The sequence below is a fragment of the Mus musculus genome, chromosome 15 (genome assembly GCF_000001635.26).
Source record: "Mus musculus strain C57BL/6J chromosome 15, GRCm38.p6 C57BL/6J".
NCBI lineage: Eukaryota > Metazoa > Chordata > Mammalia > Rodentia > Muridae > Mus > Mus musculus.
The window spans coordinates 8,649,370-8,677,020 of NC_000081.6; the positions used below are offsets into that span (position 1 = coordinate 8,649,370).

The window sequence follows — 27,651 nt, forward strand, 5'->3', positions numbered from 1 at the left end:
GGTGTTGTTAGATCTGCTGCAGCTGAAGTTCCTGGGGCTTGTGAGCCACTGGACATAGGTCCTGAAAACCTAGCTGGGGTCCTCTGGAAGAGCTCTTTCTTTACAACTGAGCTACCGTTCTAATCCCCCCAAGAAGAATTTAAAAGGTGACTTGGTAACTGCACAGTATTTACCTGTTTAAAGCAGGCTTCTACCAGATTGGGAGGGAACATGTTCCTGCAAAGAAAACAGCAGTCATTTGCAAAACTTCCTGAAATACCGCTTCACCGTGTCTAAGGTAAGAACTGCATTGAATCAAGCTGCAAATGGATAAACAGAAATTGTGACATGAACCTGGATACATGGTGGTTCCTAGGTATGGCCCATGCAATTCATAGTTTTCTGTGGAAGCTGACAGCTTACAGAGCAATGAGAAATAAAAAGTCCATATACATATTCCATCAGTACCCTGGTTCAGTGTGATTGACAAGCTCTCCCTGTCACTACAATTAGAGCGCCTACCCTGAGGCCCATAGCTGCAGCTCTTTCTGGGCTCCACTACCAGCTCCTTCCTGTGTCCCTTCACAGACAGGATTGATGACAAAACAGATCTCTACTTGTCTTATTATACCTTGGAGCCTCCCAGACTCTGTTTAAAGACAAGGTCTTACTAGGCAGACTGGCTGAGGCCAGTCTCGAACCCGGGAGTCTCCTGCCATGGTCAGCCAGTGCTGAGATTATAGTTTGCATGGCATGCTGACTTTCAAAGTTCCTTTTGAAGATGTAGTGTGCTTCTTGCTAGGTGCTGACTGATGCTAGGGCAGGTATGGAGAGAAAGAAGGAAAATGCCAGGCTCAAACTTGGCCTCCCATTGATGGTCATCAACTCCATTGCAAGTAATAGATAAGACTCGATTGTAATCAGTGTCTAGTCATTTATAAAACACTACTGAAGAGCATCCTTCAATGTTTCACTAGTAGTCTGCCAAATACTTCCTTTGCAAATAGTATAAAAGAAGGAGCATTAGTCAGGAGTGGTCAAATGAACACTGAAGTCCCTGCTGAGCTGCGTGTGCTATTGTTTGCCATGGACACCGATACAGACCTATTCATTTTAGGTTTGGAGTCTAAGGAACAGGTCACACTTTGCTGAAAACTAGCTTTACAGAGTTAAGACTTGGGAAAAGAACATTAAGAATTATCCAATTATTCCAGGGTGAAGTGCACAGTGGAGAGAACTTAGTGCCGAGGGTTTTGAAGCCTACAGCAGGGCTCTCCAGATCAGCCACTTCATCTTCATCTCACATCATCTATGTGGGATCAGAAGACATAAACTCAATGTCAACCTCTACTTGAAGAAAGGAGAGATGTGACTTCTACCTCAAGCCCGACAAGGCTGGTTCTGTCAAAACCCTCTTTGAGAGTTTGGTTGGCTTCCCAAAATTTAAGAGGGACTGGGAGGTCAGAGTCCACACCCCAGAGATGGTTTTCAAGGACATACCTGATCAAATCCAGGAAGGCATCTGCTGCAGTGACCTGCACGATTTTACCTTCTCTGTACATGTTTTCCTTTGTGCCCTTTCCGGGGTGGATGATGATGACAATGATTATGCCAATCACCACAGCAATGATGGTAGTAGTCATGTAATAGACTACAGCGCGCATCCCCATCTTCCCGGATGCCTTACTATCTAGGGCCGCCATTCCTGGGGAAGGCAAACAGAAGGTTTTCAGGAAGTCAGTCCAAGGGATTCTCCAGTGGAAGACGAGGAATCAGTACTTCCTCCTACCCTCGATTTCCTCATCCCTCCCGAAATACCTACTGTGAGAATGTCAGCGCCTACATGATCACCCATGTTTACTCCAGGAGCTGATTTCCTGTGGCTAAGTAACACCAGCTTCCCCAAAGCTTGAGGTGCAATTATTTTCTTCTCTCCATTATTATTAGTTGGGAAACCTACTACATGTGTAAGCAGTGTGTGTGTGGCTATGTATATAGAATTTCTTAAACTGATTTCCATCAGGATAGGCTAAGTTCACCTTGTGAGGAATTATTATTTTATATGTGTTTCGTGTAGTCTTCCGGGTGTCTGTTCTACGTTTGTTTTCATTACAAGCACTCGTCAGTCTGTCTTCAATTTGTACTTCAGGCAAACATTTGGGTCCTAAAAGGTAAAGTTCTTCTATTGCTTCTTTGCTGTTTTATTTGACCTCATTTAATAGAGTTGAAATGTTGGTATTTTTGTTTGTTTGTTTGAGAAGTTCTCATTGTTGTACCCTGTCTTCCTCTTTCCTGTCCCGCAGGTTATCTCACGACAGGTTAAAAATGGTTCTCATTGTTTTCAAGACATATTCAGTGTCTTCTTCAGGTAAATTCTAAGTGTTAATCAATGTGAAAAAGGACATTTGGTTTTTAAGGGCTCCTAGTGGTGTAGGATAGTGGGATATACCTCAGACTTTTTGGTCTGTAAAACAGTGAGAAAGAGACCCTCAGTAGACTAACTCAGCCATAGTAACATGGCACCTTCTGCTTCGTTTTTCCACCTTAGCCTCTCCAATTCTATTACAATACTGAAACCTAGACTTACAGGCAGTTGTAAGGTGCCCGGTGTGCGTGATGGGAATTGAATTTGGGTCCTCTGGAAGATCAGAAAGCACTCTAAGTGCTGACCCCATGACTAAGTTGTGTTTTTATAAACATACTAAAAAACAATAGTGTATTCCTTTTTAAATGATTTATTTATTTTTTGTTTTATGTGTGTAGTTGCATGCATGTCCGTGTAAGGGTGTTCACTTCCCTGGAGCCAGAGTTGCAGACAGTGTGAGCTTCTGGGACTTGAACCTGGCCCTTTGAAAGAGCTGCCAATGCGCTCAACTGCCGAGTCATCTCTCCAGGCCCAATAATGTATTTCAATGACAGACATCAGTGCCCACATTTATACAAACATATTTAGGGTAAGTATTGGAAAAAGTATTTATGATTGTTAAGTAACTGGTTAGGTTTGCCTAAAAATGTCGATGCATAGGTATTGAAGGAGGGATTAAAGTTATTACTTTCAACTTGTAATTCCAATAATATTCTAGTTATATCATTTATAATTTTCATAAGTACTTACTTAATAGCACCTAAAGTCTAAGGTTTTAGTGACTAGCAAGTAGAACAGATTGGGGACTCAAATTAGACCATATGTCACTAAGTTTGGTAAATGTGTTGCTCTGTGACAACCAGCATCAGCTCTCACAGATGAGGAGGCTGACTGGCTTTTTATTTACTGCATGAACTTGACCTCTTATCCTTGCAACCCAGGGCTAAGTATCCATTTACTGAGATGGCACCGCTCAGAGCTTCAGCCAGTTACAGGTGGACTACTCTGTTCTCAGCGGGAGTGTTCCTCTCCATTTTCACTCTCAGATCGATTCCTGCGCCAAAATATCTTTATTTGGCTGCAATTGCAATGACAGCTCCTCGAGGAGGGTCGCGCTCTATCAGGATGGCCTGGCTTGACAGCACTGTGCTGGGCCAGCCTTCTGGCTCTTTCTCTGTCTGCTTGGGGAGGGCTATGAGTGCAGTAGTTGCTATCTGGGCTGGGAGGTACCAGGCAGCAGGATTTTCTTCCTCCCGGAGGAGGCTTTCTTTTCCTTTGCCTCCTATCCTGCAGTCCTTCTCAGATGTCTTCTCTGATGCTTCTGCCCATGACAGTCAACCTATAACTATTTAGAGAGAACACTGGTGGTCAAGATAGCAACGGGGGTCCAAAGTTGCAGACAGAAGAGGATTGCATCCCCTCCCCCCACCCTGGCCAGAGGGGTGGGAATGTTATCATAATACCCTCAGTGAAGGGACAGAAACTTCAGGAAATGATTTGTACGGTTATATATATTCTTTAATGTTGTGAATGAAAACCAACATAAAAAGTATCTTTTCATACTTTCTGAAATAATGAAGACAACCATCTGAAGGCATTTTCTTAGCAACGGGCATAAAGATGAGGCCCGCTAACCAAAAGCGGCGACTCTGCCACTTCTGCATATTGGCCCTTTAATCTGAAAGAAAAGAAACTGCTCTTGCTTCAATCAAAGAAGATGCTTACCACTAACCAATTCCCCGGGGAAGTCCTAAAGAGCCTGATGTGCCCACAGGACCACTTGCTCGCTTCTACTCCTGCCGTACTCCAGCTTGTAAAACTAAAGACCCCATTAAGAACAGGGCCATGCGTTTGTTGCCAGGAAAACAGCAGGGTGAGGTGTACAAGTTGTTCCTCACACACTAGCCTTGAGACTAGTGGAGTCCCAGACACAATAGGAAAATTCCAGAAGACAAAACCTCGAGTGAGCAGGGATTGTTCTTCCTGTCCCACACCTGAACTCTGGTAACCGTCCTCTCTCCCCAGCGTGATGAAATATGAGAGACCAAGTTCTGCACGGGAGACTAAACACACGTAAAGAGAGTCTGCGGCAAGGCTAAAGCACTAAATCACTTGGTAGAAAGGGGGACTTTGGCAGGAATGTCCCAAATGTTTAGGGAGGGAAAGTTTGCCCAGATCCTTGTCATTTGGTTTAAAATATAGGGGAGAAAAGGGCATGGAGGTGGTGGGGAGATGGGAAGTCACTTGGGTGTGGGGGTGTGTCATGACAGCCATGTTGTTAGCTTAACATGTCTGAAAAACACATTCAAGAGAGAGTTGTTAAGATAGAGAGCTCATTGGTTTCTTTTTGTTCGTTGACATCACAAATGTCTTTATTAGGAAAAAGCCCCCCCCCCAAATCCTGAAATCCAAAGAAATCCTCTACTGTGTTCTTGCTAAAGTACCCCTGTAGCTCTTCCAGGCACAGCAGTATGCCCATACATTTTGCGTACTTTGAATTAAGCCCTATTTTCATCCACAGGCTCATTCATGAAGCCCTAATGGTATACATTCATTTGACACCGAGAAATGGCATAATGCCGATATCATTGATACGGTTTTGTAGGTAAAGAATCGAGAATCCAGAGAAGCAAGTAGCTTGCTCTATGTTTTACAGCTAATAAACCTCAGTGGCAGGATAAAAACAATGCTTCTGAAAGATGCTCTTCCTGCCTCACGTTCTTTTGGGAGTTGTCCACATCACGCTTGCTTGTTACCCATGTTGACGCTCCCTAGCCTTCATGTGTTGAGATGAGACATGGTCCTTAGCTTGAGGAGGACACTATTACAGGGATGTCATTATAGAGAGCCCCTGCTCCTCTACATTCCTTAGATCTACCCAAGGGCCAAGCTGAGTACTCCTAGTGACTGGGAGAAACAGCCAGAGAGGCGATCCGATCCAGCAGTGTGAACCTCTCCCTGCACTCCTGGAGATGTGGCCCAGAGCAGGCAGGCGTGCTGTAATGGAGGGTGAAAGGTGATTGGTTTCACTGTTGAAAGTCTATTCATCAATAGCCAATCACCTAAGTAACTATTTCTGAACACCTTCCATCTATTTAAGAGTTAAGTAGTGAACAGAGCTGCAACAGGGTGGGATCTAGAATATCAAAGACTTAAAAATTGCTACAAACACCTGTGTGTCTGAGTTGGTCGTCACTTGGAGATATGAAGCAAACTTCTCCAAGCAAATATAGAATAACTGTTTTACTTATAAAGAAAGTCTTTTGGTAATCAGTTTACCATGGCAAATGCACACCAAAATTCATGAGATATTTCAGAGGGGAAAAAGAGGGAGTATTTCCTGCATACTACGTGGAACTATGAATTGTAAATTAAAAAAATTTTTTTTGATACGATGCTCTCTAGACTTGGATAAATGAAATATGTCTTCAGCCAAGTTTTAAAGGGGGACATAAATAACTCCAAGCTCCCAAGGTTCTGTCATTTTCATGGATTCCACTCTCCCATCTGCTAAAAAATGTATGCCTTTCAGATGAGCGTGTTTTGGTCTGCTTCCCCCCACAGTTCCTGTTTCTGGTTTTGGAACAAGAAATCCAAAGCAACCTTCTGTTTTGAATTGTCTTTCCACGTATCCTCATGATATTGCATTGTTCTACCAAGGGCCCTGGACCCGGCCCAGGGGGACAGAAAAGGGTGACGGCAGATGCCGACTCAAGACGATCGCTCTGAATTGGTTCTGAGTTTTTTCAGCCCTGCTCCTGCTCCACAATGCATCTCAAATACTCATCTAATGAAAGCCGCCTGTTTCCAGCCCTCCTAGGATTTCAAGATGGGCAAACTTACAGCAAAGAACTCAAGGATGAACACATACCGTATTCATGGGAATATAAGGTTATGTGATTTTTAAAGATAGAAAACTTAAACTCTAACTACACAGTTTATTTCATATTTCTATCATGGATAGAGAAATGAGTTCTGGTATGTTGAACAGCTGCTCACTGCTAAGTATTGGGCAAACAGTCACCGACAAAGGGGTTGGAACCAGAAGGCCCAAAACTCATAGAGAAAAGGCTTAGGGAGTGAACATCCAGCAAGCCATTTTAAATCCCTGACTACAACTATGCAAACATCTTTTGTATCACACTATTTTCTTCTGTTTCTTTATAGATTAGAAAATGTCTAGTTCTATGATTCTATTTGCCTTTGAGGAAATCTTTAAAAGACAGGTTTCGAATTAACGGCAAAGAATGCGTGTGTCAAACTGGAATTGGTAGTGTACACTCTAGCTGCTTAAGAACTCGGGAATGCAAGTTCATGGTCGGTCTGTGCATCGCAAAGTGGAAAGCTCAAGGCAGGCCAGGGCTGCAGCCAGGCAGCATCTGTACATTCCTGTCTTAGTTTCTCTGCTTGCTGATGCACTCCATTCTTTCAGGTGGGCACACACAGTGTCTTAGTCAGGGTTTCTATTCCTGCACAAAACATCATGACCAAGAAGCAGGTTGGGGAGGTGGGGGGAAGGGTTTATTCAGCTTACACTTCCACATTACTGTTCATTACCAAAGTAAGTAAGGCCACACCATGGGCTGGGCCCTCTCACCACTAATTTCTCAGTTCCAGCTAACCAGCATCAATAGCCCCAGTAATGCAAAGATTTCGATTTAGTAGTTCTGATATCTTGTTAATCACATCTGACTCTTCAGCCCCAGCTAACCAGAACTACAGAATCTTCACAATCAAAAAGGCAACAGCCCTTAATCTTCCCTCTGAAATTTCACAAGCCAGGCCTCCATCTTCTGCACTGTTCTCAACACTATCTTCCAAGCTCCTACAGAACTTCCCACAGAGCCCTTAACATCCCAATGGCTCTTTCAAAGTCCTTCCACAGTCCTCCACCAAACATGGTCAGGTTGTCACAGGAATACCCCACCGTGCTAGTACTAATTTGTTTTAGCCAGGGTTCTTATTACTACACAAAACATCATGACCAAGAAGTCTTCAGACACACAGAAGAGAACATCAGATCTTATTACAGATGGTTGTGAGCCACCATGTGGTTGGTGGAATTTTGAACTCAGGACCTCTGGGAGAGCAGTCAGTGCTCTTAATCACTGAGCCATCTCTCAAGTCCCTCAGCTTGCTTTCTTATAGAACCAAGGACTACCAACCCAGAGATGGCACCACCCACAATGGGCCCTTCCACCCTCGATCACTAATTGAGAAAATGCCTTACAGCTGGATCTTCTGGAGGCATTTCCTCAAGGGAGGCTCCTTTCTCTGTGATACCTCCAGCTTGTGTCTAGTTGACACATAAGACCAGCTAGAACACATAGGTAATTGCTATTGTTCTATCTTTTGAGACTTTGACAGAGGAGTGACTAAATCAGTAAACAAACAATCAAACCACAAAAAAGAAAGGGGAGTTCTAAAGAAGAGGCACTCACTTCTCAGGCTGCAAAGTTGATCCAGTGGCTCATGACTTTATTTCTTTAAATCAACAGAAGAAACCAGCACAGAAAATACTATGTAACATGTAGTAAAGATGAGCAACATTTGCAGCTTCCCAGCCATAAATATGGATGTGCCAGCCACACTGTAGGATGAATTTGTCATCAGATTTACAAGCACTGATTATAACCCCACTCAGCTGACAGCAGGGGCTTTAAAAAGGAACCATATACTGTGGTCTTCCCTTCACTGCCTGTGACTCTTGTCTCTTCCAGGGACCCACGTACTAGCTTGCTTTCATGAGAAGAGGCCAAGGGAATAGGGTGTTGGTTTCCAGCGTCTGGTCAATTCATCTGAACAGAAATCTTATAGACATTATGATAAGGGAAAGGTCTTCAGAAAAGCTTCACTCCATGCAGTTTTCTGGAAAGAAGGTCATTTCTTCTGTGCGTGATGTATGCATGTATGTGTGCATTTTTGCATCCGTGTATGTATGCATGTGTGTGTGGGGGGAGTGAAGGCGTGTGGAGTCTAAGGAGGGATTCAGATGTCCTCATTTTTGCTCTCTGCCTTAATCCCTGAGACAGGGTCTCTCAAGGAACCTGGAGCTTGTGAGGTTTTGGGGGTACGCTGGTGCCAGCAAGCCCAGTGATTCTCTTTGATCCTCACCCCCACAGTGCTTAGGTTACAAGTATATATAATAGTAAGGTTTTTTTATTAAAAATTTAATTTCCATATTATATATTTTGGTCATATTTTTCCTCTCTCTAACTTCTCCCAGATCACCATGAGATAGAACCCATACCTGAGAACACTAAAGTAAGCGAGAACCTGAGAGGGGACGGATAGGTCACAGATGAAAACCTACTACTATTACCCTACTTGATAAGAGTAGCAATGAGTCCTAACAACACACTGCTGTACCGTAACTCAGTGCCTCGATCAACCCTCATTATAGAAGCTTCCTCTTGCAGTAGATGTGAATCAACACAGAGACTCATACGCTAGACAATGCTCGGAGTTAAGAGTCTTTGTTGCCAGGACAGCCAGAGCTATACAGAGAAACCCTGTCTCGAAAAACCAAAAAAAAAAAAGTCTTTGTTGCAGCCCTCAGCCCTCCCCCTCCCCCTCCCCCTCAGGGTTCAGGGATTGATGGGAAAGAGACAGCAGAAGGACCCAGAGGTGCTGGATGACCCAGTGAGAGAGGATCCTCCAGTCACCGTGGGACTAGTAATGCACATATAGATTCACAGAGACCAGGACAGCATGCACTAGGCCTGTTCCAACTAGATAAGATCCCACTCCAGGACAGGCCTCATGCCCAGGAGTAAACAAAGGCCAACAGAGAATGGATCCCACTGCCAATTGTTACAGTGCATTCTGGGGATCCAAATTTGGATCCCCATCGCTATGCTTGCTCCAAGCTTTCTTTCTTAGTAAGTCATTTCCCCCAGAATGTATTCTCTCCCTCTCCCTCTCCCTCTCCCTCCCCCTCTCCCTCTCCCTCTCCCTCCCCCTCTCCCTCTCCCTCCCCTCCCCCCTCTCTCTCTGGGACAGGATCTCACTATGTAGCTATAGCTGACCCAGAACATACCATGAAGCCCAAGCTGGCTTGCAGTCATGACAACCCTTCTCTCTCAGCCTCTTGAGATTGTGGGCTCTGAGCCATTCGAGAAAGTTAAATCATCTCCACAAAGACTTTGTAGCTTTCTCTGCCAGCCCAATTACAAGTATTTTCATGCTAGCCAAAATCTCCTTCCTAATGATGGCTGATCATATCGAAGAACCTGTCACTTTGTTATTCTGGAATGTCTTTTAGCTCTGCAAGGTTATACACTTGAAGGCAATTGGCAAATAATACTTTGCTGATTGTGACGGCATAAAATTTGTCGGGGGAAAATAGATTTTTTAAAAAAAATTTTGCTCCTTAAAACTTGTTAACACATCTTTGAGCTCTAGCGTTCCCTAGAAAAATGAAGTGCAGAAGAGTAAACGAGAAAGTCTTTTTGAAAGATTGGTCAATGGAAAAAGCAGTAGAGCAGACAATATTATTAGTGGCAGGAAAACGCCAAATAAATCACTTTTCTCCTCAGACTGCGAGGACTAAGCAGACAGTCCTTTTGCTTTTTCTCCAACTATAGCTATGGTGGAATTGTTTGGTTTCATTTCTTAACTTACGTAGAAAGAAGCAGGGATGGGAAATGGAGGCCCGTCATTGCTACCTCTTATATTAGAGCCAAAGTGCCTGTTGGCTTAACTTTAGGTTGGAAGTGCCCTCTCTTAGCTATTCAGGCAGTGAGATCCCTGAGAGCCCACGCTTCCCCTCTCTCAGCTCTGGTCCTAATCCAGCCTGGTAATTCTGGGGATGCTGTTTACTCTGGAGCCTACTCCAGGGACTTCCTGTCACTCTTAGCAAGGTCACCGGAAATGGTCTCAGGGGGCAACTCTGAGATTCTCCTCTCAGAGGCTCCCAGCTGCGGGTGCGAGACCCCCTGTGAGGTGATTTAGATACCCATTTACCCTTCACATTAGCATCCTTCCTCACAGTGTTGGAATGCACCACACAATATGCTTTTCTGAAGAGGAACCGGAGAGTAATTCATCTTCTTTATGTGTGCTAAGCAGAGCAAAGGGAGAGGCGAGTGGACCCGCGACAGGCAGGGGAATAGTGATTAGTAACAGCTGACGGCCTCAGACCAAGACCCTTTCTTTGGTTACCTCACTGTAACAGGCCAGCACAAAGGGATCACTGTCTCCCTGCCAAGATTTAGAAAAGCCAGGGCCATGGAAAATAGCAGGAAAAAAAAGACAAGTGTGTGCTGGGTAGAGGGGACAGTAGGGTGACCAGAGAAGAGACTCTTGATCATACCTGGAGAGCTGCCTTTGAAAATAATCCTCTGTCTTGTGTGAAGATGTGCCTTCCCCTGCAGGGTAGGCATGCAGTGGCACCAGCAGGAGCCCCTAATAGTGGGAAAGTAGGCGAATTCACTAATAGAAAGAGCCCGCGGAGCCGGTCAATAGCTTTGGGTTAATGAGAGGAAGTTCTTTGAGGGCCAAGGGCTCCAACTGAGGGCCTTCTCTGTCTCCCCCCCTCTCCTAAATCACAACTAGTAACTAACCACTGGATGAGTAGTGTGCAATTTCCAAAATAGCCCTCTTTACAGTTGGATTGTGCTTCCTGCTATGGAATAGACCTTCCTGCATGCCTTTCTTATGAAGATGACCAAGACACTGTGTCTCCTAACTGCCAGAATGCTGAATGGCCATGATCAGATTCTCCAACTGGGCTTCACTTGTCCAAAGTTAACCAAAGGATGTCTGCCATGCAGTGCAGAACATGTCAGACTTCAAGGGGAGGGGCGCCTTTTCTTCCCACGCAAGGCTTCTGTCCCTTACAGAAGAAAAGGAACTTGAATAAAAGCCCCATAGAAATTGAAAGCAGCATAGATGCTGAAAACCAATTTAACTTGACCCAGCTCCCTAGAAGAACAGCTGTGGCAGGAAAAAGTGCAGGCCCAATCCAGTGTACACCTTCTAGGGTCCAAAGTCATGCCAAGATTTGATTCTGGAACCAGGACCAATTCGAAACGGGCCTGACGTTCAAGTTCATAGCCCAAGTGTGAAATTAGGAATTTTTAAAAGATGCATTAAGAAAAAAACAAAAAACCAATCAGAATAAACCTGGCTCATCTATTTCCAGTTAAGTTTAAAATCCAGACCAGGTGGAGCTGGTCTCTAGGTTCTCCCAGCATCCCTCAGTCCCTACCTGATCCAGGGTGTGGCTAGCATACCCCACTCTTCTGCCTTTCACCTAAAGGCTCTTCCCTATATAATCCAGACCATTTGGTTGCCTGTCCTTTTTTGTACCTTTGGCATCCTGGTTGCTGTATTTGATTCCCCTCTCTCCTTTCCCTTTCCAATCTCCCCACATGGTTCAGGGGCATGTCCACTCTGGCTATGCTGTCCCACATATCTATGATAAACTTCCTCCTCCACCATACCTAGGAGCAGATATATGTCCTTCCCTTTTTCGTTCATCGGATTCCAAAACCTGGATGAGAGGACACTTACTGAGTAAGTGGTGAGAGACAGACGTTTAGATAAGGTGGGGGAAAGAAGCAGCTGAAGAGGAGGACTCTAGGATCAAATTTGGTGGCTAGAAAAGCCAGATCTTCAGGAGTCATCCCTCCAGGGAGCACCGGCATTGTGAGCAGCCAATGCCTGGGTGGGACCACTGTGAGCATGCCCAGCATCAGTACCAGAGCCACAGCCTTGGTGACTTCAGGCAAAGCATCCTCAAACCTATCTCAAAGGTGCCTCCCCTCCTACACATGGGTCCTGGGGAACTGCTCTCTGCACACCTGACCCACAGCTATGATGAACTCCAGATGTTGCAGTCATGGCTGCTGATGGATTACTATGGAAAACCCGAGGCCCTTGCTGTAACAAGTAGGGACTGAAGGATGCTGGGAGAACCTGGAGGCCAAGTCCACTTTGATGTGTTTGCACCCTCTTGTTCTGGGTGTGAACCTTAGCATCTCCTAAATTAAATATGAATCTCATTTACTCTTTAAAAGAATACATTTAAAAGCTAAATTCAACTTCCCCTTCCGATCAGCTGGAATGTGCCAAATTCAGGCTTTGGGGATGGAACTAGGGCTGGGGAGGGGAGAAAAAAGAGTGTGTGGAGAAAAGAGATGGAAAGAGAGAAAAGAGAAAAGACAGACGGTGAAACTAAAAGGCAGAGGAACAAAGAACGTAGAGGAGGGAAGTTCAGTGAGTGCCTTATCTTGGTGCTGCTTCTTGGCTGTGGCCAACACAACTCCCTTTTGGTTCTGATTAGCTTTCTCAGCATTTAAAAGCTCATTGATTGTTCATATCTAATCTATACACCCAGGGGCTCAGAGATTATGTTCCCCCAGCTACCTTAGCCAAACAATAAAGCAATATCAGTCACGATGTAAAACAGCCCTCGAGTCTGGAGCCAGTCAGCCTTTCCCATCTCTGTCTTTGGTGTAGTGTGACCGTTTTCCCCCTGGTAACAGGAAAAGCCGTGGGTTTGACCTAGGCACAAGGATAACAATGGATTGGCATCTCCTGATAAGTTCTTCCAGCAGAGGCCAACACTTTCACAACTTCATGCCTTCTCCAGAAGGGAGCTGCTTCTGTGGTTGCTGCTTGCAGACCCCCACCCCCCGTCTGCCCACCGCTTTCCTGTTTCAAAGGCTTCTCAAGGGGTGGTTAGGATTTCTAAAAAAAAACTTCCAGAGAAGAAAATTGGACAGTTCTTGACATTAAACTATATTCATTACCAGGGATACTAGGAATGATCCAAGATCACTATGTAACCCTAGCTGCCCTGAACTCACTATGTAACACAGGCTGCTTCAAACATGCCTCAATAAGCTCCATTTATTAACTACCAATAAACCAGATATCTAGAAAGAAAAAAAAACATAGAAGTGACATTTAGTTGACTTGACAGTGATAATGTACGGGGCTGGTCGGTAGAAAAAAATTAACTTAGCTCAGAATGTAGGAGTAAGGGTGGATGTTGAGGTAGCTACCAGAAGTGCACTGGGGGGTACTGTGGTAAAGAAAGAATATGGGGCTTACAAGCAAGGTAAAAGAAACAAGAGGCAAACATGGACTTTAAATGAATGAGTCGGGGCTGTGGCTGGCCCACTACAATAATAAAATGAGTTGAAGTGGCAAAGTTGTATCAATAACATCTTTCTCTTTCTAGGGTGGTGGTCACTGTTGGAAGAATCTTTTTGATTATTCATGCTTTACTTCCTCATGAAGCATCTCAGGTGAAAGGCTTGTCTTGTCTGTGGCGGCTACCAACTCCCCAGCTCTGAAACACTACATCGCCTGGGCAGTTTTGATTAAAAACAAAACAACATCCAAGCATTGCTTAAGAACACCTGAAACCCTCTGAGGCGCACTTTCGCTCTGGAAGCAGCTAGAGGAAGTCTGACCCACGCCCACCAGGCGAATGTGGCCATCTGTCCTCTTGACTAAATACCCTTCTCTAAGGGTTGCTGCGTGTCACTACTTCCCAAGGCTCATTGACTGCCATGCCTTTCCCATCTGCAGTCCGTGTCCTCACGCTCTGTCCTAAGTTTTTCACAGGTCATTTCCCCACTTGGGCTTACCCTGAACAGACAGCCTGGACTGCTCAGTATTCCCCGGCTATGCCTTTGAGTTTTCCTGTCTCTGCATCTTTGCTTCCAAGGCTTCCTCATTTCCTGTACAAACCCTACAGCCACCCCAGCCCCATATTCCCACAGCACATTCTTTGTACTGCTTGCTTTCCTAGTTTGCTTTGTTTTACGGTCATGCGCCTACCTGTCTGGCTCTCTCCCATTCTATTCCCAAGTCCTTGAGGTTAGAGACCAGCAACGATTCTTCCCAGCAATATTGCCTGCACTAGTTAGCATGCTGCCGGCTCGGAAACAGGAGCCCCCATAAACGTATCTTGGACTGGATTCAACACCCTCTTAATAGCTACTCTGCATTGTCAAAGTCCCCACTGAATGCGCTTGGAATCCGGCGTGTTACTCCCGACTCAGTGTGACCACCGCAGAGGCAGAGTGAACTATTAATATTTCTACTGAGGAAGCACACAGCTATATTCATCCCTTTTTAGCCATCACTTCCTACTGTTGGTTCGTATTAAAGCTTTTAGTCCCAGGAGCTGCGGCCAAGCTCAGTGGCTCCCATCCTGTAATTGCGCAACTGCCTTTTGAATCTAAAAGTAGAAGCGAACATCCCTCGCCTGCTGCACTTGGTCCTGTTGGTCTCCATCCAGCATTGCAGCCTATTGAAGCAGATTTCATTGTGAGTGCAGGCAGTGCTGTGAAAGCCTATGGGGGAGGGGGCCTGTGGCATCTGAGACACCAGCAAGTGCTTCCCATGTCTTCAAGTTGTTGATGAAATAAGGAACAGGATGGGTTTTTTTTTTTTCCTGGGGAAAGTACGCACAGGGCATTTTTACAAGGGATGGCTCCAGGTTAACATGAAACTTTAAATACTCGAGATATAAATGTCCAGTTGTGTTAAAATCTAGATCGCTGCTTCTTTGATATTGCTTATTTCTTTATTTGTTAGGGATAGGGTCTCATTATGTAGCCCTGACTGTCCTGAGCTCATTATGTAGCCGAGGCTGGCTCTACACGTGCCTCAGTCTTTCTGTGTCCACCTCCTGAGCTGAAGGGATTAAAGGGATGGGCCACTGCATCTGATCACATCACTGTCTGTATCCAACCCTGCCTCACTGATAAAGATATTAGGGAAGATTTTACATGCTTCAGAATAGCCAAAGCAAAATTTTATCAGGAAGCTCACAACCAAAAATCACTGTGGTAAAGGAGTGTGTTTTAAAAGATAGAAACAATTCTCATGGTACAAAAGCTATTACAAGATGTTTTGTGGGGAAAAAAAAGAGTTAAGGTGGAGAGTATAACTTTAGGAAATAACTTCTGTAAGAGTATCTTAGCGTATATGCTAAGCAAGTATTCGAGTTTAGTAGCTGGTACATCATTTATACTCAATAGCTGCTAGCAATTGTGCCAGATTAAACTGTAATGCCACCCATCAATCAGGACAAACCTATAGTGACAAAAATCGTTTTACCAGATTAAGGAGGACATTTGAGTGATCTGTAGAGATTGGAGTGGTCTGAATGACAATGACCACATGGTTCAACATCAGTATCTTCAGCTTTGAGCAACTCATCACATAATCATTGAGCTTGAAGTTATTTTATTTTATATTTCATTTTATTTTATATTTTATTTTTGGTGCTGGGCATAGATCCCAGAGCTGAGAACAAGTTGTAGCAAGCAGTACTGTACAGTCACATTCCTAATTTCGCCCTTGTTTTAATGCAAGTGCAACTGAGTTACAGAGAACATAAACCCACAGGGAATCCACAAACACCCTTGGAACCCAAGTCTATCATCAGGAAGCCCAAATTAGCCATCTTAAACTGGGGCTAAGTTAGAGTCGAGGCCCTCCTGGTTTGGCAAACGGTTCCAATGACCCCAAAAGGCTCACTGGTATACAAAATGACACTATTTGTTACTGGTACGGCCAGGACTGAATGAAAGCTTCATGGTCCTTTGCTAGCACAAGTCAGCTTAAGGCTGTTCTTAAAGTTACTAAAGTGAATATTAATGTGGTTAATGTACTAGTTACATTAACAACAACAACAATGTAAATCTCCCCATCTTTCAAAGTCATGTGCTTTCTTGACAAATTCCCTTTCCCTTTCATTTTCTCTTCCTTTTTTTCTTTTTCTTTTAAAAAACTCTAATGTGTAGGGAGCAGCATCCACACGCTGCATTGAGCAGGACTGAAAACCCTGGAGAAACACACAAGTTGCTATCTCTGAAACTTTCCAGCAGTGGCCAGTGGGGATGCCAGGAGGACCTGGGCCACGGCTAAAATAAATAGTGCTCTCTCGGCTGACTCTACATGTCAGTATGAAAAGGTCTTGTGCTTGACACTTTCCACCAAGAAAGGCAAAAGGGGTTTTGAAGTTTGTGTTCACGGTGCTAAAACAGAATCTAAGAGTATTCCTTCTCACTGACAATAGCCCAGACTCAGGTAAAGAAAGGCGGCTTGAAGTCTAGGTCTCCACCAAGTCTACCTCCCCAAGCAGGGAGTCTTTCCAATGCTCACACCACTACTCTGATTACTCGGCATCTTGCCAGGAGAGTTGGATATTGAGTGAATGAATAGCCTAAGCTAGGCATGAACACGCACGCTGTCGCTGACGCAACTATTTATGGCATGCCCCAGTGCCCAAAAAGAGCTCTAAATGTGAAAATGGCTTCCACAACCAGTCATGGCTGAGTCTAGTATAGAACTAGTCTGGTAGCCGCTAAGTTTATCTTCTTAAAAACTCAAGCAAGGATTACCAAAAATAAGCCACTCACGGTGGCCTGCATGTTCTCTGGACTTCTCACTGGGCCTCAGTTCAACGTTTCCGATGTCAACATCTTGTCTCCAGACCTTGGAGGCAAAGGTTAAGCAGTGTCCTGCCTCCTCTCATCAGCATCTTGCCAGAGGAGTTGGATATTGAGTGAATGAATAGCCTCAGCTAGGCAGTTGCTGCGGGGCAAGACTCAGAGCGCCAACGCAGTACAGGATGGAAAGGAAGGAAGCATGAACGTACATGCTGTCACTGTCCCAACTATTTACAGTAATGTTCAGTGAAAGCCCAGAGCTATGAAAGGTTTGACAGGGAAGTAAAGGAAATGCTGTTAGGTCACGCCGCCGAGAGCCATGTCAACCATTCATGGGAAGTTATGGTACTTTGTAAATCTTCTCCGGGATGCTGTGGGTAATCTTTCAAAAAAGCATAAACACCAACTATCTTAATTAAATTGGGAGGTGGAAGAGAGACCAATGGGGTGTCAATGAATGTGAAATCAGATCATAGGCAGCCAGATGAGCCTTAAGTCTTGTTTTGAGGCATAAGGACTTTCTCACTGCACAAACCACTGCGTTTTCTATGTACCTGAACAATTTGGGGGTGTGCTTCTCAGCCGCTCCTGAAGGGCCCCCAGAGTCTCTCCAGAGCAGATTCTGAGTGTTCTGAGGTTAAGTGAATGAAGAAGAAGGTATCATCATTTTCCATATTCGTAGCTAAGCCTCCTTGGCTCATTTGGGATGTATGCGTGTATTCTGTCTATTGGCCCCACTTACTGGCTGCTAGCTGTGGAGGCAATTGACAGAAAGCAACATAGTGTGTGTGCTTTCAAAGCTTGAGCACTCTGAGGAGTACAGAGGTCTTGCCAGATCTGTTTCACAGGGGGTGAGGTTGAGAAAGGCTTCTCCTTGTGGCAGGAAAACAGAGGGGACCCAGAGAAGGGGACTTGGAGCTAAAAAGGTATAAGTTAGTTTTGTGGCAACACTCCTGGGATCAGCTGGGAAAGCTCACCTCAAGAGAAGGAGTGTTAAATCCCTTAAATGTGCCAAGTCAGATGAGTTCACCTATGCTTACAGGCAGACTGGGAGCCAAGGATTTAGCAGTGGTCTTGTCAGAATCAATGAATAAGTTAAACTGATATGAAGAGAAATAGCAGCTAAATGTATTTGTTTTTGTTTGTAAACACATGAACAAGTGAACACAGGAAAATCCTAAAGGCTGTTGAAATGTTAAATATGAGACCTAAAATAACCCAGCGTTGCTGGGGGGAGGGGGGGGACACAGGGGGGGGTGCTAGCATCTCTCACAACACCTAGCATCTGCTCACATCTAGTATGAGCCATCTTCTAGGGGAAGGGCATAAAAGAATAGAAAGCAGCCTCAGAGGAGTGTGCGGCTGGGGGAACCTGCTCCCTCACTGCAAACATATTTACAAAAGGGCTTGTTGGGGGAATCCGTTCCTGAGCAAGCATGCTCAGTTAGGATCAAGAGGTGTGGGGAAACTTGAGGAGGCCATCTTAGAAAATGAATAAAGAGGCCAAAGAGATTGAACTTGCGTTCTCACACAGCTTTTCAAAGCTGCGCCCCTGCTCTCCAGCAGAGGCTACAGCTTAGAGCAGCCATATTAATTTCTTCGGGTCAACTCTTGGAGGTATTAATTTTATTCTGGGGTCTGGAAAAGGGTGTGTGCGTAACTTTCCTAAGAGCTATTCCTGGTAAAAAGCTCCTTGCTTTGTGCGCTTCCATTCTACGGTGACTTGGGAAGAAGCCATGCGTGGTACAGCAATGTTACCGACCCATAGCTATATCGGGTTACTTCCTTTTTTCACTGAACATTCAGGCCCAGTTCTTGCTCTGTGGGGAACTATGGGAACTCTCTGGAGGCCTAGAGAAGATGTGAGTCTGGTGCTTTGTGTCTGTAACTGTATACCTGTGAGTGATGCGCGGGAAGAAAAGAACACGCTAATCACGCGTTGTTCTATTTTTAAGCGATTGTACTCAGCTCTGGGAGAGGGAACGCTGACCTTTCTCCCCTTGAAAGTTACTGAGAGCTGGCTACTATGTTGTAGTGTAAATGTAGCTCCCAAACTCTGAGGACTCGTAGTCCTAGGTACTGAGGGAGACCAAATGGCGGTGGTGGTGCTGGGGAGAGCGTGTTCACCCATGCGTGTGCGTGCCCGCTCTAGTTGGGGCTGCGATGCCAAAATATTTCTTCGCGTCCAAAAAGGCCTGTCAGAGAGGCGAACTAACTGGCAAACAGAAAACTTCCGTGTCATGCTTACTGTTCTCACGGCAGGCTGACACAGTCATGTATCCTAGGGCGGATTGCATGCCACAGCTTTAAGCGGACATTCCACCAATATTAACTAAAAGATTGAGTCAGTGAATCTTTCCAGGAAAGCACTACAAAGCTTTCTGCCTGTTGGAAGAGAGGGAGGGAAGAAGGGAGGATGGAAGGAAGAAAATTCAACTGCATAAATTGGCAGTAGGATATAATATCTTAAGTTAAGGGTCTCTCCCTCTCCCTACCCCCCTCCCCGTCCCTCCCTCCCTCTCCTACACTGGTAGTGTAGTACCAGACCTGGGAAAATTAAGACCTTCTCTTCCCAAAAGCACCTCTGTAAACTCCTATGCAGTATAGAAAGCTTTCAAAAGTGAAAGTGAAGACATTCACAGTGCTACAAAATAACTTGTCACGATCTCAAAAAACCCTACAGTTGCCAGTCCTTAGGGATGGGATTGTTGAATGCAGTGGTTTTTGCATACAGGTCACAGTTGGCTAGAAGAGGGAAGAAAAATAGTGGGACCACCTAACTACAATGCCAAAGTGGAAGGGGGTTCCTGGAGCCAGTGACTTACTAGGTAAGACCGGAGAGTGAGAGGGATATCAGGTGAAGAAGCTGAGAAGAATTCAGGTAGACACATTGGCAGTAGCACAGGGAGTGGCTGGATGCAAGGGAACTGAGATGGAAAGACAAAGACAGGACCCATACCAAAGGCATTTGAAGGTTTGGACTTTATCCCAAAAGCAATGTAGGGAGGAAACTCAGAGCTGAGCTTTGGAAAGATCATCCTGACTTCATGTAACAGAAAAAAGTCAGCAGGAAAAGAGAAGAGCCAGAACCTAGAGAGAGGGGTTGGGAGAAGATCAGGCAGACTAGAAAGAAAGGTCATTGTAGACCTCAACGAGGGTGCAGGAGGTGGCCGAAGTCAGAAGCCAACAAAGGAGGTAGTCTCAGCCAGTATGGCCAATGAAGGAGGAACTCAATGATGGACCAACTTCCTGTGTTAACCCTGAGTTTCTGTATTACCTTTGCTTTCTTCTTCATTTTCATCATCATCATCTTCTTCTTCCTCCTCTTCTTCCTCTTCCTCTTCTTCTTCCTCCTCTTCCTCTTCTTCTTCTTCTCTTCTTCATTTTCTTCTTCTTCCTTCTTCTTCTTCTTCTTCTTCTTTCTTCTTCTTCTCCTCCTCCTCTTCTTCTTCATTTTCTTCCTCTTCCTCTTCTTCTTCCTCTTCTTCCTCTTCTTCTTCTTCTCTTCTTCATTTTCTTCTTCTTCTTCTCCTTCTTCTTCTTCTTCTTCTTCTTCTTCTTCTTCTTCTTCTTCCTTCTTCTCCTCCTCCTCTTCTTCTTCATTTTCTTCCTCTTCCTCTTCTTCCTCTTCCTCTTCTTCCTCTTCTCCTCTTCTTCATTTTCTTCTTCTTCATTTTCTTCTTCTTCTTCTTCTTCTTCTTCTTCTTCTTCTTCTTCTTCTTCTTCTTCCTCTTCTTCTTCTCCTCCTCCTCCTCCTCCTCCTCCTCCTCCTCCTCCTCTTCTTCATTTTCTTCCTCTTCTTCCTCTTCTTCCTCTTCCTCTTCCTCTTCCTCTTCCTCTTCTTCCTCTTCCTCTTCTTCCTCTTCCTCTTCTTCCTCTTCTCCTCTTCTTCATTTTCTTCTTCTTCTTCTTCTAATAAAGTTTTGTATAGTTCTCTTTTTTTCTTTCAAAATCTAAAATAGGTGACTTCTACATGTTTATGTTCTTTTAAAAAATGCATACACACGAGAGAGAGAGAGAGAGAGAGAGAGAGAGAGAGAGAGAGAGAGAAAGAGAGACTTGGCAAGTGGCATGTGGGCATGGTGGCTCATACCTTAAATCCAGGCACTCAGGAGGCAGAGGTTAACAGTTGTGAGTCTGAGGCCAGCCTGGTCTACATAGTAGGTTCCAGACTGGCTAGAGCTACACAGCAAGACCCTATTTAATAAATAACAATGGTCCTGAAACTTCTAAGTACATTAAAGCAATCTGGGAAGGAACTTCTTGGAGAGGCAGATCTCATCCAAGTGCTGAGAAGAAGAAATGTGTTATGGGATATTAGAGTAACTTTCAGAGTTCTTAAGATCTAAGTTTGCATAGTTTGTCCTGCTTGTTCCACATCACATCAACAGTCAGAACAGAGCCAGCAATCTCATTGCTCTCATTAACTGAGAGAAGGAAGAGTGGTCTGTTCTATCCTGTCAGTGTCTGGGGACTGGCACATCTTTGAGATGCACTGATCTGGACTTTTCTTCAGGGCATTTTCTCAAAGTGGACTATACCCCGTCCTCTCAACAATGTTAGGGGTTGTTTTAGAACAAATCTGTTGGAATGAAGAAGCTCTTGAAGAAGACAGAAATACCTTTCTTTTTAGCCGGTAATGAGTTACAGAAAGGCTGGAGCTCGGCCTTTTATGCCTCATTTTAATCCTAAATGCCCCTGTTACACAGCACTGGGATTATAGGTGTATAATCCCACCATGCTCAGTTTTATGCTATGCTGGGGATGGAACCCAGGCTCTGTGCATGCTAAGCAAGTACTGTGCTACCACTGAGCTACTTCCCAAGCCACACCCTCCGGAAGATAGCGAAACTTAAGGAACTCAGTGTATAAGTGTCCAGAAGAACAAAACGCTATTCCCTGCATCTCTATATGCTTGGTCCTCAAAAAAGTGAACCTGCACAAACCAAACAATCAGCTTAATGCCATTTGATGCCTCCACCAAATGAAACATTTAAATGGTCATGTGAGACCTTTCTAACTGCAACGTTGTGGGCAAATATTGATGATTCAAATAACAGGGCTCCAAAGCCTTTTTCCCAATCAACGCAGGCATGAAAGGGAAGCCACGGAGTTACTGTGATAAACCGGGATGTAGGGAATGGCTGTAGATGATGATAACCGTAGTGCTGATGCCTTTTCTCAAAAACCAACTCTAGTTATAACATGAAACGGATCTCTGGAGTCTGGATTCTTATTAAGGAAAGGTCCTTCAGTTGAATACCAGTCTCCCTTTTAGTGGAGATCAAAGTCACCATCGTTGGAAAAGTTACCGAGTTTCCCCTCCCCCTTTTCTCCTCCTCCTCCTCCTCCTCCTCTCCCTCCCCCCCCCCCTCCGTTTTTAAAGATGGTTTGGTTTCATCCATGCTGGCCTTGAACTCCTGATCCTCTTGCCTCTCTCTTCCATGGCCTGTGATTACAGGCATGGCCGCCACACCAGGCTCTGTCTCAGGTTTACAGTGGGTAGCACAGCAGAACTCACTTGCCAATGAAGATTTTCCTTTCACGGATATATTTGGTCTCTCGCCTTCTTTCTTTTGGTCCGTGTTTGGAGTGATTTTGCATGCCAAAGGAAATACTCCCCTTATTGAACAGTCCCTCTGAATTTGAGTATATCTTGATGGAATGTCAAAAGTAAAAACATTTGTTTGGAAAAATCAAGGATGCTTTGTTCCAGTGAAGTTCATGGCAGCTCATTTTGCCTTTTGTACATAGAAAATCGGCAATTTATTTCGTTTAATTTATCTTAGGAGGTTGGATCATGAATGATATGTGGCTGAAATTGGAAACTGGTCAAAAGTGAGTGTTTAATGAGAACTTGCAGGGCCCAGAGGGCATTTCAAGAGGAAAATGATCAAATGTTGACTCTTATTTGAAGTGTGTGTGTGTGTGTGTGTGTGTCACACACACACACACACACACAGAGAGAGAGAGAGAGAGAGAGAGAGAGAGAAAACATATTTCCAATAGAGTAATTAAAGGAAAACAAATGAAAATGTATTTCACAATAGATAATGTTCCCTGGCCCATGTATTTTATTAGAAGAGATAGACAGGGGGCAGTTGACTAATGACATGAGGGCTTTGGAGTGGAGATCATTTCAACCAGAAACATTCCATGGAGCCAGTTCTATCCCTCAATAGCACAGTTAACGTGGGTGAGTCCAGTGTGCTTTTAAATTCCTGCCAGTCCCTCTGCCTCTCTCAGGCAACCACACCACACACTGTCCTCCACTGAGGCAGGATAGGCCTGCACCTGCAGACTTAAAGATATATATCTCAGAAATAACCCTTTCAATATTATTTTTAGGCACTGTTGAAACAGAAACATTTCAAAGACTTGGGGGAAATGGTGGAATTTCCTCCTCTAGACACCACAAAGTGACACTGTGGTGCTTCTCCCTGCTGCACCAGGAAGGAGAGGCATCCTAAGGGACTTTACACACAAAGTCTTGCTGGGTGCCCAGCCATGGGAGCAGCTGCCAGTCCAGGCGGACTGCAATGCTCAAAGCCGAGTCACTTCTCTGCCTTCAAGCGTCTTGTGCTTGGAGAGGCAATTGGTGCCGAGCCACTAAAAGAGAAGCACAGGGTAGAAGAACAAAGCCCAGACACATACCAGAGTGTAGTTCTGTCCAACCACAGTGGGCGGACAGTGAGAAACAATGTCTAACATTCAGATTTTAGAAAAGTTTGGGATAGTTTCTCTCTCTCTCTCTCTCTCTCTCTCTCTCTCTGTCTCTCTCTCTCTCTGAGGGTTTGTATTTTATTATGCCCCTGTGTAGATTTCAACACAGGAAAGATAATCTGCAGAAGCAAAATAAACAGCGGAAACCAATTGTTAGGGGAAAACAGACATCCCTTGTCATCACAGAAAGCATGCATGATACAGTCAGTGTTCTTAACATTCCAGTACATGCTTGCTCTCAGTAACAACACATGGTGTTGCTGGCAATTACAGCAGCAGAGGGCTTAAGGGTGACAGTGTGGCCCTCCTGGACACCAGCTTTGGTAGGTTCAACCATCTTTCGCTTTCCCTTACCAGCATAGCTGTTTCTTTAAAGATCATTTAGTAGTTTACATTTCAGTTTTACTAGAGACTCTCCTGGAGTGTTTTCTTGAGTGAGTTCAGTGGAATGACCTGTGACCTACACATGCATCATAGTCAAGCTTCCATATCTATGAACTTCATACCTGTGGATTCAACCAATCACATAGAGAAAACATTTGGAAAACACCTTCACTTGTCCTGAACGTGTACAAACTTTACAAAAGTCTCCATGCCTTAACGGTACTTAAATATTAAGTCTACCACGGGTATTATAATCTACAACGAGGGGGATCGTGTAGGTTACATGCAAACACTACAGCATCTCGTCACCAACTAAAGTCAATATTGAAGAATGATTGGCTTTGTGAGGCAGGATGGAAAAAGAGAAAGAGGGAGGGCGGGCCTCCTCACTCCAGAGTCTGGTTGAAGCCTCTTGGTAGCTGAGAATCAAGATCTCTAAGACAGTTCGTGGCATATGCTTAAAAGTTTTTCTCCTTCCAACTAATCTACATTTTTCAAGGAATCTTTTTGGAAACCTCACTCTGTGTGTGTGTGTTCCCAAACCCTTTGTTCAACCCTAGTGGTTCCTAGCTTTACCATATCAAATCTTCTTGTCAGATTATAATTCTATCCAAGGCACCTCTAGAGCCACCCTAAATCTTACTGAGAGGGAGAGGGTGTGGGTGGGGTGGGAATGGAACTGGGCAAATTTCTCAGTGATTAAGAGCATTTGCTGCTTTTGCAGAGGGCCTGAGTTTGGTTCCCAGTACCCATACCACAGGTCACAGCTATCCATAACTCCAGTTTCAGGTGATCTCATACTCTCTTCTCACCTTTGAGGACACCAGGCATGGGCGTGGAGTACCTACAGCCAATCAAAATTCAGAGTCGTGGAGCCCAGTCCCAATGGACACATCTACAAAGCGACTCTCAAACAAAGGCTAGGGATCATTTTATAAGAAGGGGATGGGAAGATTGTCAGAGTCAGAAGATTAGAAAGTTACTGTGAGATTGTGTCTCCTGGTAATGTCAGAAGCTACACCCATAAAACCTCACCAACCTGATTGCCTAAGCATGACCTGACCAAAACCATGTTAAAATGATGGAGGAAGCCTATAGGAAGCCTCAAAGCTACACAAAGAACTACAGGCAATTTGGGAATGCCACAGTGGGAGAAAATAGTCCTCCCTCAGGGAAAAGTGCACTAACTGGTTATCCACTACCCATGGTCAACCCCAAGCATACAGACAAGTAACATTATGAAGACAGACTAGGTTCTATTCGTGCTTAGAAATATACATCTCTCTCTATATATGTATGTAACAAGCAACTAGTGAAAAGAGGGTCCTGAATTTGAAAGGCAGCAAGGAAGGGGTATATGAGAGGTAGGAGGTAATTATATTGTGTACCTCAATAAATGATGTAATTTATAACCTCAAAAATAGAATAAATAAGGATCCCGCAATACCTCTCCTGGGCATATATCCAGAAGATGTCCCAACCGGTTAGAAGAACACATGCTCCACTATGTTCATAGCAGCCTTATTTATAATAGCCAGAAGCTGGAAAGAACCCAGATGCCCCTCAACAGAGGAATGGATACAGAAAATGTGGTACATTTACACAATGGAGTACTACTCAGCTATTTAAAAAAATGAATTTATGAAATTCCTAGGCAAATGGATGGACCTGGAGGGTATCATCCTGAGTGAAGTAACCCAATCACAAAGGAACTCGCACAATATGTACTCACTGTTAAGTGGATATTAGCCCAGAAACTTAGGATACCCAAGATATAAGATACAACTTGCCAAACGCATGAAATTCAAGAAGAACGAAGAGCAAAGTGTGGACACTTTACCCTTTCTTAGAATTGGGAACAAAACACCCATAGAAGGAGTTACAGAGACAAAATTTGGAGCTGTGACGAAAGGATGGACCATCTAGTGATTGCCATATGCAGGGATCCATCCCATAATCAGCTTCCAAATGCTGACACCATTGCATACACTAGCAAGATTTTGCTGAAAGGACCCAGATATAGCTCTCTCTTGTGAGACTATGCCGGGGCCTAGCAAACACAGAAGTGGATGATCACAGCCAGCTATTGGATGGGTCACACAGCCCCTAATGGAGGAGCTAGAGAAATTACCCAAGGAGCTAAAGGGAACTGCAACCCTATAGGTGGAACAACAATATGAACTAACCAGTACCCGGGAGCTCTTGTCTTTAGCTGCATATGTATCAAAAGATGGCCTACTCGGTCATCACTGCAAAGAGAGGCCCATTGGACTTGCAAACTTTATATGCCCCAGTACAGGGGAACGCCAGGGCCAAAAAGGGGCAGTGGGTGGGTAGGGGATTGGGGGGGTGGGTATAGGGGACCTTGGGATAGCATTGAAAATGTAAACGAGGAAAATACCTAATAAAAAAAAATAGAATAAATAATTTAAAAAGGGAGGAAGATACCTGATATTGTCATTTGCTTTCCACATGCACACACAAACAGTAGCACATACATGTGCATGCATACACACATGTACACACAGGGCTTTGGAGGCCATCCATCTAAGATGCACAGTATAAAATATGGATTTGAAGTGTTATTTACGCTTTTGAAAGAGAAAGATGCTCTTGTTCTTACCTTCTTGCTCCTGTTCTGTCCTTTCGCCCTTCCCCCATTCCCTTCCCCGCTCTCTACACATGCTCATGGCTGGCCTCTATTCCTCTATTCCTCCTCCTCCTCCTTCTCTCTCTCTTTTCTCTCTCTCTCTTTCTCTCTCTCTGCCTTTCCCTGTCTCTACTGCCCTCTTAACTCTCCCCTCCCCATGCCCTGAATAAACTCTATTCTATACTAAAAAAAAAAAAAAAAAAAAAAAAAAGAAAAGAAAAGAAAAGAAAAGAAAAGAAAGAAAGAAAGAAGAGAAAGGAAGACAGACACTGGAAGCACAACTTGAGGATTTTTTTTCTGGCAGACTCTTAAAACAGACTTATAGAAAGCACGTGGGTACTTTCTGAATTGAAAACAACAAAGTTTAAGCTTTGTTGAAACAGAAACGGAATTTTACAGACTATCAATTCAGTCTATTGTTTCAAAGATCCAAGCAACTTACAGCAACAAAGTCATTCTGTAAGTTGAGCTGTAGCAGGAGATCAGGCAGCCTGTGAAATCCACTTCATACCAATGAGATTCATATCAGCACTCTGGTCTTAGCATCCACATTCCGTGGTGGCAACTCCTGTATGTATAATCCAGCGGGTTTTAGGCTTAAGTTTGTGCCTTTCCCAACACCTACTCTGACCCTAACCACCTCCTTAGGTCAGTTACAGGGGCAGCTGGAGAATGTCTTAAGAGACAGCTAGCTGATCATTGCCTCCGACACTTCTTATTCTAGATAACTCAAGTATTTGAATGACTCATCTCAGAAAGCAAAACCAGACAGGGGAAAGCTGTCTAACTCCAAGTAGCAAGTAAAGAGCTTTGAATGCTTTTGCAAAACACTGCAAACTAAATAAGACACAGAGACAGTAGTAACAAAACAAACTGTAGTAGGTTATATCGATAGGCTAGTATGAAGCATTTAGAATATCCTTGGAGTTTTGTTCAGTCACAAAATTAAAATTGCCAAGTGCGATTGATGCATGCCTTTAACCCCAGGACTCGGGAAGCAGAAACAGGCTCATGTCTGTGAGTATTGAGACTAGCCTTCTCCACAAAACGAGTTCCAGGCCAGCTGGGGTTACATAGTGAGATATTGTCAGAAAGCAAGCAAGCAAGCCTGAGGAAAAAATGAAGAAGAA

General features: G+C 44.3%; 1 protein-coding gene across 1 annotated transcript in view; it reads right to left on the reverse strand.

Annotated features, from left to right (window-relative positions):
- Slc1a3 (solute carrier family 1 (glial high affinity glutamate transporter), member 3) overlaps positions 1-27,651 on the reverse strand; it is a 76,684-nt gene that overhangs the window by 15,246 nt on the left and 33,787 nt on the right. Inside the window, exons 4-5 of the mRNA NM_148938.3 lie at positions 1,480-1,684; positions 174-216 (exon numbers count right to left, since the gene is read on the reverse strand). Of these exons, the coding sequence (NP_683740.1) occupies positions 174-216; positions 1,480-1,684 (248 nt within the window). The remainder of the gene's footprint in view (positions 1-173; positions 217-1,479; positions 1,685-27,651) is intronic.